Consider the following 14,833-nt stretch of genomic DNA (forward strand, 5'->3'; position numbering starts at 1 on the left):
TGGGAGAAAGAAGCCCAAGGGCCCTGTGACTTCAACTCCACCCACTTTCTGATGACTCTGAAACCCCAAGCCCCAACCTTAGCCTCTCTCCTGGGTCCAGACTGACATATCCAGCTGCTCCCTGAGCTTTTCTTCTTAGTTGAAGAATTCAACTCACAGTCACCCGCATGCAATCTGAAGCCCATGAGCCCTTTCTCAGCCCTGCCTCCTCTCATGTATCTTCTATTTCTGTAAAGCCGTCACCACCTACTCAGTCTCCCAAGCCAGAAATCCAGTGGCATCCCAGAGTCCTCCTCTCCCTTAGCTTCCAAGATTGGTCAAGAAATCCTGCCTGATTGCTTCCTGAATTTCTCTAAAATATATCCTCACCTCTTCTTAGCCTAGGCCCTATCATCTCTTGACTGGAGGCCTGCGCTCATCTTCCTGCAGTTTTTCTGCCGACTTTAGCCTTGCAATCTATCTTCACATTCTGATCTCTGATACAGAGCTCTGTCGCTCTCTCGCTCTCTCTTAATTAGAGACAGAGTCTCTCTCTGTTGTCCAGGCTGTAGTACAGTGGTACAATCAGAGCTCACTACAGCCTTTAACTCCTGGGCTCACACCCTCCTCCCGCTTCAGCCTCCTGAGTAGCTGGGACTACAGGTGCACTTCCACCATGCCTTGCTAAGTTTTATTTTTATTTTCGTAGAGACAAGGTCTCGCTTTGTTGCCCAGGCTGGTCTCAAACTCCTGGGCTCAAGCGATCGTCCACTTGGGCCTCCCAAAGTGCTGGGATTACAGGCATGAGCCATCGCACCCAGCCAGAGATCTGTCTGAACTCTAATTCTTACTGTTACTTCCCTGCTCAAAATCCTTTAAGGGCTCCCCCTACATTTCAAGATATTCACAGTCTACGTTCCAGCCACCTGGAGGCATTTCATTCCCAGAACACACCACACCTCCTCAGAGCTGAAGGAGGAAGTCCATTGCCATCTGACTTGGCCTCAGTAACTCCTTTCGTTTCCAAGGCAAGTGGTCTCTCCTCTACATATGGATGCCTTTTCTATCTATTTCTGCTTTCTTCTTTATCATCACACTTCTATCAGTTAAGATATTTTCAGGAGCAAGAAACATAAACTAAAAATGGCTTAAACAATAACAAAGACTTGTAATTTCTCAAAGTCCAGAAGTAGGAAGGCTCCTGGGTATCATCTAATTCAGCGGTTCAGTGACATTATCAGAGTTCTTTCCATCTTTTGCTCTGCTATCCTTATTTAGAATTATTGTTCTAGTCTATATCAAAGACTTAAAAAAAATTTTTTTTTGAGAGAGGCTTGCTCTGTTGCCCAGGCTGGAGTGCAGTGGCAAGATCACGGTTCACTGCAACCTCGCCTCCTGGGTTCAAGCAATTCTCCTGCCTCAGCCTCCCGAGTAGCTGGGATTACAGGCATGTGCCACCAGGCCTGGCTACTTTTTGTATTTTTAGTAGAGATGGCATTTCACCATGATGGACAGGCTGGTCTCGAACTCCTGGCCTCAAGTGATCTATGTGCCTCGGCCTCTCAAAGTGCTGGGATTACAGGCGCGAGCCACCACACCTGGCCTCAGACTTTCAAAACATTCTCAGTGGCGGTGTCAAATATTTTGTCTTTTAATGGTGAATCTCATTTTTTGAGAAACCAGAAGCCACATACAGTCAAGTCTGGTGAGTAATATGAGTAACTGAGGTAGACAATAACATTTGGGGTCACAGTCAAAGTCAGGCCACAGAGTAACAAGACAGAACTTTTGGTTTTGCTTGGGATCTGGCTTTAAAAGCAAGTTTAGAAAAGGCATCCCAAGTATCTTGGGTTCCAGCCAAATATCTGTGAAATACACAGCATGTGAACACAAAGAGTTACTGTTTCCAAAGCTGGCCCCACTGGGATGTTTAAGTTTTAATCTGCCTGTTTAAAAAACAATAACAAATTGAATTTTTGAAAAGTTTCCTGGGCCTGATGGCTCACGCCTGTAATCCCAGCACTTTGGGAGGCCAAGGCAGGTGGATCACTAGGTCAAAGGATCAAGACAGTCCCGGCCAATATGGTAAAACCCCGTCTCTCCTAAAAATATGAAAAATTAGCCAGGTGTAGTGGCGCATGCCTGTAATCCCAGCTACTCAGGAGGCTGAGGCAGGGGGATCGCTTGAACCCAGGAGGTGGAGGTTGCAGTGAGCTGAGATCCCGCCACTGCACTCCAGCCTGGCGACAGAGCAAGACTCTGTCTCAAAAAAACGAAAAACAACAACCAAAAAAAGAGAAAAGTTTCCTGGTTACCTGGAAGAGAAAAAAAAAAAATACACCATGGAGTAACCATTCTTCCTTCCCACCATCTGCTGAGATGAGGAACTTAAGGTGCTACCTGGGACAAATGAATTTCCAAAATAGAAAAAGGGATTCAGGGAAGTCCTTGAGTGCTGAATTTGGGAGGCCAAGCCACAGTGGGGTGACATGAGTGGACGGCACAAGTGGACAGAAATAACTTGGGGTCAGGAGAAGCTGACTCCAAAGGTAAACCCACGGCTCCTCCACAGGCCTGGGGTAAATCCTAGAACAGCTGTTGAGTTCTTTCAACTTATTAACATATTTTCCTCTAAGTCCAAAAGGGCCTTCTTTGCCTGGCAGCCCCTTTCTCTTGTTTTTTTGGTGTCCTCCCTCCAATGTCTTTGTCTTTCCTTTTCTTCCATGTAGATTTTAAGTAACCAAGAGGAGTGGTTTAAGGCGGAGCTTGGGAGCCAGGAAGGATATGTGCCCAAGAATTTCATAGACATCCAGTTTCCCGAGTAAGTATCTGCAGCCTGCTGAGATGGGCCTACCCACACACCCTCCTCTTACGTTTCCAGCAGTCACTACAGTTACCCATGGGAACCCAAGACATTGTCAAAAATGGCTGCCTCTGGAGCTCTCTCCGGAGAGCCTCCAGAGCATGCAGCTGAAGGCCAGGGCAGGAGGGAGACTTTGCATTTCATTTCATTCCCTTTTGATGTTTACACCATGTGCATGTATTGCTATTTTACGTTGTTCTTAACTTTTTTTTTTTTTTTTTGGGAGTTGGGGTCTCCCTCTGTCACCCAGGCTGGAGTGCGGTGACTCCATCACCACTCACTGCAGCCTAAAACTCCTGGCTCAAGCCATCCTCTCACCTCAGCCTCCCAAGTAGCTGGGATTACAGGCACATGCCACCACGCCAGGCTAGTTTTTGTATTTTTAGTAGAGACAGGGTTTTACCATGTTGGCCAGGCTGGTCCCAAACTCCTGACCTCAAGTGATCTGCCGCCTCAGCCTCCCAAAGTGCTGGGATTACAGGCGTGAGCCACCATGCCTGGCCTATTTTAAGTTTTGGGTTTTTTTGGGTTTTTTTATTCATTTGTTTATTTGTTTTGAGACAGAGTCTTGCTCTGTTGCCCAGGCTGGAGTGCAGTGGCATGATCTCGGCTCATTGCAATTCTCCTGCCTCAGCCTCCCTAGTAGCTGGGATTACAGGTGCATGCCACCACACCCAGCTAACTTTTGTATTTTTAGTAGAGATGGGGTTTCACCATGATGGACAGGCTGGTCTCAAACTCTTGACCTCAGGTGATCCACCCGCCTCGGCCTCCCAAAGTGCTGGGATTACAGGTGTGAGCCACTGCACCTGGCCTATTTTAAGTTTTTATAAAATGAGTTTGTAAACTCAAATTATCTATAGTGATTTCAATCATGGCGTTCCCCAGAATTCCAAAGGGGATGCTATTGGCCACCCCACTTCGGGAGCTGCTCTCCTAAGCGCTTCTCTGTGACCTCCTAATCCTAACCATCCTCACCAGGCTCTCACCCTTCACTCGGTGGGCGGACAGACACTCCCTGCCTTCAGTAAAGCATGCTCACCCCAGTGAGAGAAGTCAGCGGGGGGAAGGGGAAATTCTCTTCCTAAAGAGGAAATGAAAAATTGAGATTGGGCTTCGTTTGTCTCAAGAATTGACCACAAGGGTTAGATAGAAATCTAATCTTGCCTCAGAACCAGGGTCTAGCTCAAAGAGCAAAAGTTTGTTAGAAAACCACAGTAGTATTGGTGACTCCAGCAAGGTGCAAGAGCACCAGTCTTGGTAAACCTGAACTGACCACCAAACCAAGAGAATGACCACTGACCTTGACGGAACCCTTGATGCTGCCCAGGAATCTGCTAGGTGACCTCTGCATACCCCACCTGCTCCTCAAACCTTCAGCCCCTCCGTGCATCACTCTTAGCCCGTGACCTTGATTCCAGGTTCTCTTTAACAATGAAAGCCACCAGAAGTGAAGCTCCCAGACCCCCCTCCCCCACCGCATCCACCTGCCTCCTGCAAGTGTGCTCAAACAGTCGGCCTTTCCTGCAGCTGGCTGGAAGGAACTGTCACTGCTTCTAGCAGAAATTCTCCTCTCTCTCTCCCACGTCAACCTCCTTTCCCTCTCTGCTGGATCATTCCTGTCAGCAAACACACACGCTGCAATTTCTCCCAACTTACCAAAACACAAACAAACAAAACCAAACCCAGAGGCCAGGTGGGTTTTGTGGTGGCTGATGCCTGTAATCCCAGTCCTTTGAGAGGCTGAGGTAGGAGGATCACTTGTGGCTAGGAGTTTGAGACCAGCCTGGGCAACATAGCGAGCCCCATCTCTACAAAAAATTTTTAAAAATTAGCTGGTCGTGGTGGCATGCGCCTATAGTCCCAGCTGCTTGGGAGGCTGAGGCAGGAGGATCGCTTGAGCCTGGGAGTTCAAGGCTGTGGTGGACCGTGATTATATCACTGCACTCCAGCCTGGGCAGCAGAGAGAGACTCTGTTTCAAAGAAAAAAAAATTTTAAATAAATAAATAAATCAAGAAAATTCTTAATCCCAAATCCCCTTCCACTTGCCACTCCATCTCTTCAAAAGGAGTGTGTGTATTTGCTACTTCCAACTCCTCATCTCCCGACCCTTCCCACCAGGCTCCCCATGGGCTGTAGCTCCCAGGGGTCATCTCAGCATGACCTGCCCTGGGGATCCCCCCTCCCACTGGAACACCTCTTTCATTTTGGCTCCAGGACGTCCTTCCTCCGGTTGTCCTCACACTGCCCTGGCTTCTCCTCCTCAGTCTCTTGTGTTGGTTCCTCCCACTCCCCAGTCCCCTATAGGTTTAGAATGTCTCCTTTTCAGTGAGGTCTTTCTCATCACCATACCTTACATTAATCTCCCACCCACAGCGCCCCATCTCTCCTCTCAGTTTTCATGTTCTCCACAGCACTTACCATCATCTGGCACGCTGCAGATCTTAATTATTTTGTTCTTTTGTGTGTGTCCCCCTCGACTAGAATGTAAGTTCCCTGAGGGCAGGGGTGTGTGTCTGTTCTGCCCACTACTGTGTCCCCAGTGCCCAGGAGGGGCCCAGCACAGTACTAGATGTTCAGTAAAGCTGTTGAATGAATGAATGAATGAATGAACGAACGAATATGTATTATTGAAACCATGACCACTCATGTCTAATATGCAATGTGTGGTGATTTTTACAAATCTTGAAAGAAGCCCCCTATCAGATTGCAGTCAGAGGACAAATGTGTATTTCCTAAATCCCCTTCACTTCTGAAATGTTTCCTTTGCGATATGGCTGCTGTGGTGCATACTCCATTCCTCTTCCCATCCCCATTACATTTCCCACACGTGGCAGTGGTGTGTGTGGTGGCCTCTTGTTTAGCCCTGTAGAATTGTGTGGCAAATACTCAGGCAGAATCTCCAGGCCACCAGAAACTGCTGCTTTCAGCCCTCTCAGAGCACAGCCAAACTTCCCCCTCAGTCCCAGTGGGGGACTCAGTCTCCAATAAGTACATCCTTCCTGCTACCTATGTCTCAGGTTCCCAAATTCTAGAAAGCACAGAGAATTGCTCACAAAGGAATCCAAAGCCAAGGCCTGACGGGCTTTTATCTTAAAGGAACATGCGTATGAGCCTTCTGGTGACAGCAATTAGAGCAGCCACCTTGAAGCAATGTGACACAGTCCCACCTTTGGCCGCTGAGTGATTGCAGACACTCATTTTGCTTGTCTGTGGTGGAGAGAGGTCTCTGGCCTCCTGCCTTGAGGCTGCAGCCACAGCTTCCCTGGCCCTGTGTAAGTGTTTGACCTATTTCATACATGCCACGCTGTGTGCAGCTGTACCTCCAGGGGCTGCCACCCTGACCATTCTGCTGAAAGAGTAATTTCTCCTGTTTCTTCTTTTCCACAGTAAAGATTATTTCCCAGCCTGGATTTTTGGGGCAGGCCCAGGATCTGGTTGTATAGACGCCGCTCTCTGGCGGCTGCCAGCCTCGCTGATTTCCAAGCATGTACAGTGGACTCCCTAGGAACACTGCAGCCTCTGCTAGGCACACTGAGCAAAGCCCCCTTGTGCTCCATGCCAGCCTAGGTAACGTGACGCCCTGGGCTGTAACTCTCCTTTAATGCCCAGGGAGGAACCTCTAGGCCACTGAGACCTCAGTGCAGGCATGAGCACCCCAGGCCCTGCTCAGCCGGCTGCACCTGGTTGGCTCCAGTGCCTGAAGCCTTCCCTTCCCTCCCCAGTGCATCCTCTGTCCCCGCAGCTCTGGTCTATCTCTTCCGCAGCTGCCGGCAGGCGGCTGCTTCCTGCAGTGAGTCACTCCCACACTGCCCCATTTTGGTGCAGCAACACATTTCCATGATTCGTTTCCCAGGCTGGAGAGAGACTTCTCCTGGAGAGAAGGAACAAAGAGGGTGAATCAAGGGGAATGCTCCCTCGCCTTTCCTGAAAGCTGCCTGGAGCACTGGTTTGATTTCAAACAGCATCTGGTCTCTCTCTGCTCCCTACTGTACAGAGTCCCCAGCCTCTTTCCCTCTGGGTCACCTCTTCTCCACGTCTCCCTCTTGTCACTCCTCTGTCTCATCCTGATCCTCTTGTTTGATCTCGCCCCCACAGATGGTTTCACGAAGGCCTCTCTCGACACCAGGCAGAGAACTTACTCATGGGCAAGGAGGTTGGCTTCTTCATCATCCGGGCCAGCCAGAGCTCCCCAGGGGACTTCTCCATCTCTGTCAGGTACTGACTATTCCTGACACTGCCTTGGCCCTTCTCGGCCTGTTAACCTCACAGAATGCTGAAGCCATGAAGGGACCTCTGGAATATGACCCAATGGTCAGAAACATGGTGGCCTAGGGGCCAAGCATGGCAGCAGCTTCACAACCTGCTGCTCCCAGTGCCTTCCCAAAACACGCACACACCACTCTTTAGAACACTGGTGTGTGTTTGAAATTATTTCTACGCCCATCTGCCTCCCCTTCTAGCCCAGGTGCTTCTGGAAGGGCAGGATTTTCCTCTACTTCATCTTTATGCCTTTAACAGTGTCTTGCATAAAAGAGAGACACTCAGTGAGTATTTGTGGAAGGAAGGAGGGGTAGGAGGAGGAGAACTCCCACTTGTCCAGATCCATCTGGGGGTTTAAATCTTAACCTTTTCTTTTATGATTGATGCATATCTGAAGAAGAGTCAGAGAAAAATAGAAATCTCAAGTCACTGCTGTAGGATATACAGGGGCGGAAAAGTTGTGGCACCTTTCTTCGCCCATCAGAGGAGTCACAGCTGACACTCCTACAAGACAGGTTAACAAGAGGAGAGTGGACACATTTATTTAATCAAAGACTTGTGTGACACAGAAGCCTTCAGAAATGAAGACCCAAGACCCAGGGAAAGCTGTCTATTTTTATGCTTAGGTTTGTCAAAGGACAGACAGCCCTGTAGAAATGGGATTGGACAAAGGGGGTTTGATCTAAGGTAACAGACTGAGGTGGGAAACTGAACAAGGCCTGTCCCAAGTCTTCTTCTTTTTTTTTTTTTTGGAGACAGCTGTTGCCCAGGCTGGAGTGCAGTGACGCAATCATCGCTCACGACAGCCTCTGTGTCCCAGGCTCAAGCCATCTTCCCACCTCAGCCTCTCAAGTAACTGGGGATACAGGTGCACACCACCACACCTGGCTAATATTTTTTTAACTTATTTCTTTGTAGAGACTAGGTCTTACTGTGTTGCCTGGGCTGATCTCAAACTCCTGGCCTCGAGTAATCCTCCTGCCTTGGCCTCCCCCATAGTGACCCTTCTAGTCTCTCTGACCCACTGTGGGGAAGAGGAATTCTAATTTCTATGACTCACTCAGGGGGAGAAAGAGGAGCGGGAGACAGGAGGGCAGGAGAAGGCCAAAGGAAGACTTTGATTCCAAGGCTGCTTCTGAAACCTTCCCATCTCCTTTGGTTCAAAGCACTCAGCATGCCAAGGGGTGTCGTTTTCTGAGCCCCAACAAATACATGTATAGTTGTTGGCAGCTGAACAAAAAGAAAGGCTACTTCAACACAGTACAGTACAGCAAGACCGAAAACCACAGAACAGAGGGCCAGGAGTGGGGGAGGACTGTAACAGCGAAATCTCACTAAGGTGCAGCACCCCATAGGAAGTGACTCAGTCCACGCGTAGACATTACACAGCCCCAAACTCAGAAGCCCAGTTCGGAACACACTGTGTGTGGTCAGCATGTTGGGGATCGCAAGTCACGTATCAGACTTCACCACATGTGAAACTGCAAGAATATAATGCTGTTAGCAGATCAGGAGAAGTACAGCAAAACCTTACTGTCAAGTTATTGGCAGGAAATACCGATCTGGTTTATTCAATATATTTTGAAAGGCATAAAGCTTTGTTTTAAGGACAGAAATCCAATCTCAAGTAATAAACTGTGGCCACTTTGCTGTTTAGAAAGAATGGATATTTGAAAGGATAGGTAGGAAGGACTTAAAAATAACAGGTCAACAATTTGTATGCATACATACCTTTAAAGTGGTCTCTTTAGCATTGCCCTTGCAATCTTGCTTAAACTCTTAATTTTCTTCAATAAAAACTTTATTTTCATAGCTTGGAGAATGGTTAACTTTAGTTCAGGCCAATATTGATGTATCACAAATTCTAATCTTGTTAGGTCTTAATTAATGAAATTTCGCTCCATTAACATATATTACAAGTCAGGTTCGGGCGCGGTGGCTCATGCCTCTAATCCCAGCACTTTGGGAGGCTGAGTGGGGAGGAATGCTTTAAGCCAAGGAGTTGGAGACCAGCCGGGGCAACTAGCGAGACCTCATCTCTACTAAAAATAAAAAATTAACCCAGTGCAGTGGCGCATGCCTGTGGTCCCAACTACTTGGGAGGCTGAAGTGAAAGGATTGTTGGAGCCTGGGCGGTTGAGGTTGCAGTGAGCCAAGATCGATCGCGCCACTGCACTCTAGCCTGGGTGACAGAGCAAGACCCTGTCTCAAGAGAAAAAAATTATTTACATATATTATATACATATATTATTAGAAAAAACAATTATACATATATTTAACATGCATGTATATATATTACAAGTCAAATCTATTTCTTAAGCCTCCCCTCTTTACCCCATCATAAACTTGACCAAGTAATTTGTTAGACTGAGGGGTATCTCTTGGGCCTTTGGTTTGCATGAAGATGACTCTGGCTTTTTCAGCTAGAAACTATGGTTTTTGTGGTTTTGTTGGTTTTTTGAGACAGACTGTCGCTCTGTCGCCCAGGCTGGAGTGCAGTGGCGCAATCTCGGCTCCCTGCAACCTCCGCCTCCCAGGTTCAAAGAAATTCTTGTGCCTTGGCCTCCTGAGTAGCTGGGACCATAGGTTCGCACCACCACGCCTGGCTAATTTGTGTGTGTGTGGTTTTTTTCAGTAGAGACGGGGTTTCGTCATGTTGGCCAGGCTGGTCTTGAACTCCTGGCCTCATGTGATCCACCCGCCTCAGCCTCCCAAAGTGCTAGGATTACAGGCGTTACCCACTGTGCCCGGACCCAGAACTATGGTTTATATTTCCTTAATTAAAGTGAGTTCTACAAAACAGTAGGCCTTGACTTCTACCGAAGTCTTCCCCTGATATTCAGGCGATGAAGCTTCTAGTTATGGTGACAATTACCGTAATCATTATCACGTCTTTGCAGAAATGTAGTATAATATTTTCCAAAGCAAAATAATTATTAATTATTTTTACATCTGTCATGGGCACAGATAATTAAGAGCTAATTGTAGTTCTATCACTCAGCATTTGTTAAGGGCCTAAAACACCAGATTTTGGAGTCCAGCGCCCTGAGTCACATCCTTTCCTTTGTTCCTCTTCAGGCTTGAGACAATGGTCAGGCCATCTTCTCCTTGTAGACCCAGATAACTAGCTGCAACCCTCACACCCATCCTTACAGCTTATGAGAGTAAAAGGGTCAATGTTTCACACTGAGTTCTTTGAGGTGGTGGATGAAAAATTATAATATCACAAGAATATTTTCTCCTCCTCACCCGGATGTGAAGGATAATGAATTTGAGTTGATCCATGTTGTCTTAGAATGAAGAAAGTATCTGTTGGTGGCCAAAACCAAGGGGAAGACCACAAAGTGATTGCAATATGTTGATTACCACCCGAAATCAGTCAAGCAAGAGGCCACTTGTACAACCTGTGGCTTCACCCAGCTATGAGCAAATCCCAGCACATAAGATGAGATTGAGGGTCAGAATTTCCATCTCCTTCTTAACACAGGTCCCTAAATCCATCCCTAAGAAACCTCCATGGTCAGGCGCAGTGGCTCACGCCTGTAATCCCAGCACTTTGGGAGGCTGAGGTGGGCGGATCATGAGGTCAGGAGATCGAGACCATCCTGTCTAACACGATGAAACCCCGTCTCTACTAAAAATACAAAAATTAGCTGGGCGTGGTGGCGGGCGCCTGTAGTCCCAGCTACTTGGGAGACTGAGGCAGGAGAATGGCGTGAACCTGGGAGGTGGAGCTTGCCGTGAGCAGAGATCGCGCCACTGCACTCCAGCCTGGGCGACAGAGCGAGACTCTGACTCAAAAAGAAACCTCCACTTACTCTCAGAGGTATCTTTACTCTCCGAGACCCTTTAAAATTCTTGACCTTTTACATCAGGCAATTGGCATCACTAGTGCCAGTTTATTTTTAGATATAAATGTATGTCTGTTTGAAAAATAAACTTTACATCCAAAAGAGAATGACTTGGCAATGAAGTAAAACTGGATCTAATGGTAAAGGCTCAGCCCACACTTCCTAGATGGATAAAATCCATTTTCTCTAGCCCTGGTTCGAATGTGTCCCATCACTTGTGAGTCCAGACTGGCAACAAAAGGTGCTGATCTAAAAGAAGTTATCGTCCGGTGGCAGGGTCTGGGGAAGGGGTGGCAGGCGCCATGTCCGGCCACGAAGGTGGCAAGAAGAAGGCACTGAAACAGCCCAAGAAGCAGGCCAAGGAGATGGACGAGGAAGAGAAGGCTTTCAAGCAGAAACAAAAAGAGGAGCAGAAGAAACTCGAGGTGCTAAAAGCGAAGGTCGTGGGGAAGGGGCCCCTGGCCACAGGTGGAATTAAGAAATCTGGCAAAAAGTAAGCTGTTCCTTGTGCCTAAGGAGATGGTGACCCTTTATTTCATCCGTATTTAAACCTCTCTATTCCCTCCTATAACATCGTTTGCCACCTATAGCTGGAATTAAGTGTTGTCTTGGAGCTGTTGTACATTTAAGAATAAACTTTTGTAAAAAAAAAAAAAAAAAAATCTTCCAGTGGCTCATCATCTCTTTAGTTGTTTTCACTAAGTCATTCCTACCATAACTGTGAATTTAAAGTAAAACCAGCTCAGAATCTTGCCAGAATCTGCTCTTTGGTCATTGTTCTACCCTAAACTTTGTATCACCTGAAATTAAACCAACTCATTTGAAAGAAAAAAAAAAAGAAAAAAGAAGTTATCATGTTTAGGTGGCGTGACAGGCCAAGCTCACTAGACTGGAGTCAGAGACTCAGGGTTCTGGCCTCAGCCCTTACTCAGCAGTGACCTTGACCAAGCCCCTGCACCTCTGTGAGCCTCAGTGTCCTCATCTGTAAAATGGAGAAGTAAGGCTAAACAATCTCCAACATCCTTGCCAATTAAAACTCTATCATTTCACAGGGTGCAGTGCCTCACACCTGTAATCCCAGCACTTTGGGAGGCCAAGGCAGGTGGATCACCGGAGGTCTGGACTTCAAGACCAGCCTGACCAACATGGTGAAACCCTGTCTTTACTAAAGACTTGGTCGTGGGTGCCTGTAATCCCAGCTCCTCAGGAGGCTGAGACAGGAGAATCGCTTGAACCTGGGAGGCGGAGGTTGCAGTGAGCAGAGATCACACCACTGCACTCCAGCCTGGGCGACAGAGTGAGACTCCATCTCAAAAAAACAAAACAAACAAACAAACAAAAACTCTGTATTTCATACAAAGCTATTTCACCAAAAGCTGAAAACATTTTGTAACCTTATTTATGCAAAACATAAACCAAGATCAAGAGATCCTTATTACATAGAGAAAAAATGTGACATATTTCTTAGGAAAGAGAGTAGCTTCTTACCTGCCAGTGCTAGCTTATGGGCTTAAAGGAGATGGTTCAAAGAATTTCTGGTAACAGAAAGATAATAGGAGCTTGAAATACCCCTGTTGACATCTTGCGAATAAACATTGTGAAAAGGTCTTTGATCTCTTTGTCGTTAAGTCACTTGGAACATGCTTTTCTTGTAAAAGGTTAGTTCCAGTGTCCAAAACAAATTTTAGCTCATCCGATTACCTTCTGCTGATGTAAATCCCGTCTAGCATAGCCTGTATCCTAAGTGGTCCATCCTACAAAGTTCCTGCCGAAGCCTGACTGGGCTGGCCCACCTGCCCAGTGATGAGTGAGTCATCCATATCTACATCTCCTGCTCAAAGAGAACTCCACCATCCCAGATGTGAGCAGCCTGGAGGTGGTGACATTATCACCGTGTAACATACAATTTTGTTTTGCCTTGATCTCCAGGCATGAGGATGACGTTCAACACTTCAAGGTCATGCGAGACAACAAGGGTAATTACTTTCTGTGGACTGAGAAGTTTCCATCCCTAAATAAGCTGGTGGACTACTACAGGACAAATTCCATCTCCAGACAGAAGCAGATCTTCCTTAGAGACAAAACCCGAGAAGACCAGGTATGCTCCAGATCTGATCGACCCCAATCTAGAGATTTTAGGCAGCCCGAGTTCTCACATGAACCACCAGGAAAAATGCATAGGATGGGTAGATCCTCTGAGTATACTGAAAGACAGAGCTCAGAGCTCTGAGGTCAGATCTCAACTTAACACTTCCTAGTCGTGTGACTTTGGAAAGTTCTCTGCGCCTCAGTTTCCTCATCCATAAAGTAGGGACAATGGTAATATCTACCTCCCAGAATGGCTGTGAAGGTTGGAGAAGATAATGTATCCCACGCCTCATGTCATTCCTCATCACACTGCGCTCAGCAAGCATCAGCTCTTACCACAGGTGCTGTTTTCTTGTTATTCATAGACATTGCTACACCAAAGTTTTCAACCTAGCTCAAGAGTTGCCCAAGGATGAAGGAGTTGGGGGTGCTACAGACAGGGACATTAGGGAACAGCCTAGAGTTCAGGAGTTAAATCAGCATGTGGAGTTTTATGATGGGATTGGGGGTAGGGAGGACATGGGAGGAGAAAACTGCACTTGGAATTATTGCTGTTGCAACTGTTTGGAATACAGACTATTGCTTTAAAAGGAAATGCGTCAGACAGACCTGGTATGAAATCCTGCTTTAATCGCTTAGCTACCTGTATTACCTAGCCAAGTTAAGAAACCATCTGAGTATCAGTTTTCTCATCTGTAGAATGGAGAGAACAATAAAACCTCCCTCACTGGGCTGTTGTGAGGATTAAATGACTTAATACAGCTAAGCACTACCAGAGTCTGGTCCATATTAAGCACTAAGAACATGTTAACTTGCCTCCCATAAGTAAATTCACACATGCACACACTCACACACACACACACACCAATTTATGAACTATTTTTCAAAGGAAATAACATGGTTATAAGAGACAGGTATCATAGGAAGAGGCATTCACTAGAATAGCTGAAATCCTAGGGACAGGTTATTTGAAAAGATACTGAGACTGTGAAAGCAATGTGTGCTTTGGGGAAGTCAAGAAAATCCTCCTTTTTCGAGTCCCTAGTTGCTTTTAAGCCTGAGAAGTTACTGCCAAAGGAGAAAAGAAGTTACCACCAAATGCACACAGAAGTTCAGAAAGGAAAACAAAGGCTAGCCAAGACCTTGTGAATCACTCTAACCAGGAAACGGACAGAGGTATTAACTCACTAGGATGGGCATTCAGAGAAGCAATATAAAATTGCATTAAATGGGATTAAATGAGTTGATATTTGTAAAGCGCTTAGAACAGTGCCTGGTATATGCTGCCCTCAGGGTCCTACATAATTGTTTGTTAAATGAAACTAACAATACGGTATTTCTGATTTGTAAGGTTGTTGTAACATTAGGGAAAAAGGCCTTACTTCTTCCCCCACGCCCAGCCCGGCGGCAGGCCTGGTTCCCATGGTGTTGCAAGAATGTTGCTGTTTGGGTCTCTATCACCAGGCTGTAAATGACAGTTCAAAATCATGCAAAGTCAACAGTGGAGCTTATCTGGAGGGTAGATTGTCCAGTGGTGTGGCAACATGTGATAAGAAGGGGTGGCATTGTATCAGTAAAATGGAATATTTCAGCTTGATTACACAGAGAAAAAACGAGCGCCCTAGAAATGGACTAAATGGCTACCAGGCAAAAAGTGTTAGTCTGTGAACCAGAGACCTGCACTCCTAAAACTGGGAGGATCTGAGAATGCAGAGGCCACTTTGGAAAATGTGAAGGTCTAAAGCATCAATTATCTTTTAGCTGCCCCCACCCCACCAGCTATTTCTT

The 14,833-nt window shown here is 46.6% G+C and overlaps 2 protein-coding genes across 14 annotated transcripts in view; both read left to right on the plus strand.

Moving 5' to 3' along the window:
* GRAP2 (GRB2 related adaptor protein 2) overlaps window positions 1-14,833 on the plus strand; it is an 85,993-nt gene that overhangs the window by 59,094 nt on the left and 12,066 nt on the right. For 12 of the 13 annotated variants that reach the window (XM_055106080.2, XM_034948640.3, XM_055106086.2 and 9 more), the window contains 3 exons: window positions 2,709-2,800; window positions 6,942-7,061; window positions 12,887-13,055. In XM_055106080.2, the coding sequence (XP_054962055.2) occupies window positions 2,709-2,800; window positions 6,942-7,061; window positions 12,887-13,055 (381 nt within the window). Of the gene's footprint in view, window positions 1-2,708; window positions 2,801-6,941; window positions 7,062-12,886; window positions 13,056-14,833 lie in introns of those variants that run through there. The other variant, XM_057300973.2, reaches the window with a different exon arrangement.
* TMA7B (translation machinery associated 7 homolog B) lies at window positions 10,808-12,516 on the plus strand. Its single transcript, XM_055106089.3, has one exon. The coding sequence runs from the start codon at window positions 11,260-11,262 to the stop codon at window positions 11,452-11,454; it is 195 nt and encodes a 64-aa protein (XP_054962064.1). The 5' UTR covers window positions 10,808-11,259; the 3' UTR covers window positions 11,455-12,516.

The sequence above is a fragment of the Pan paniscus genome, chromosome 23 (assembly GCF_029289425.2).
Source record: "Pan paniscus chromosome 23, NHGRI_mPanPan1-v2.0_pri, whole genome shotgun sequence".
NCBI classification, from domain to species: Eukaryota; Metazoa; Chordata; class Mammalia; order Primates; family Hominidae; genus Pan; species Pan paniscus.

Bases quoted from the DNA above. Each gene is read 5' to 3' on its own strand.
- TMA7B (XM_055106089.3), top strand. From the start codon at position 11,260: ATGTCCGGCCACGAAGGTGGCAAGAAGAAGGCACTGAAACAGCCCAAG.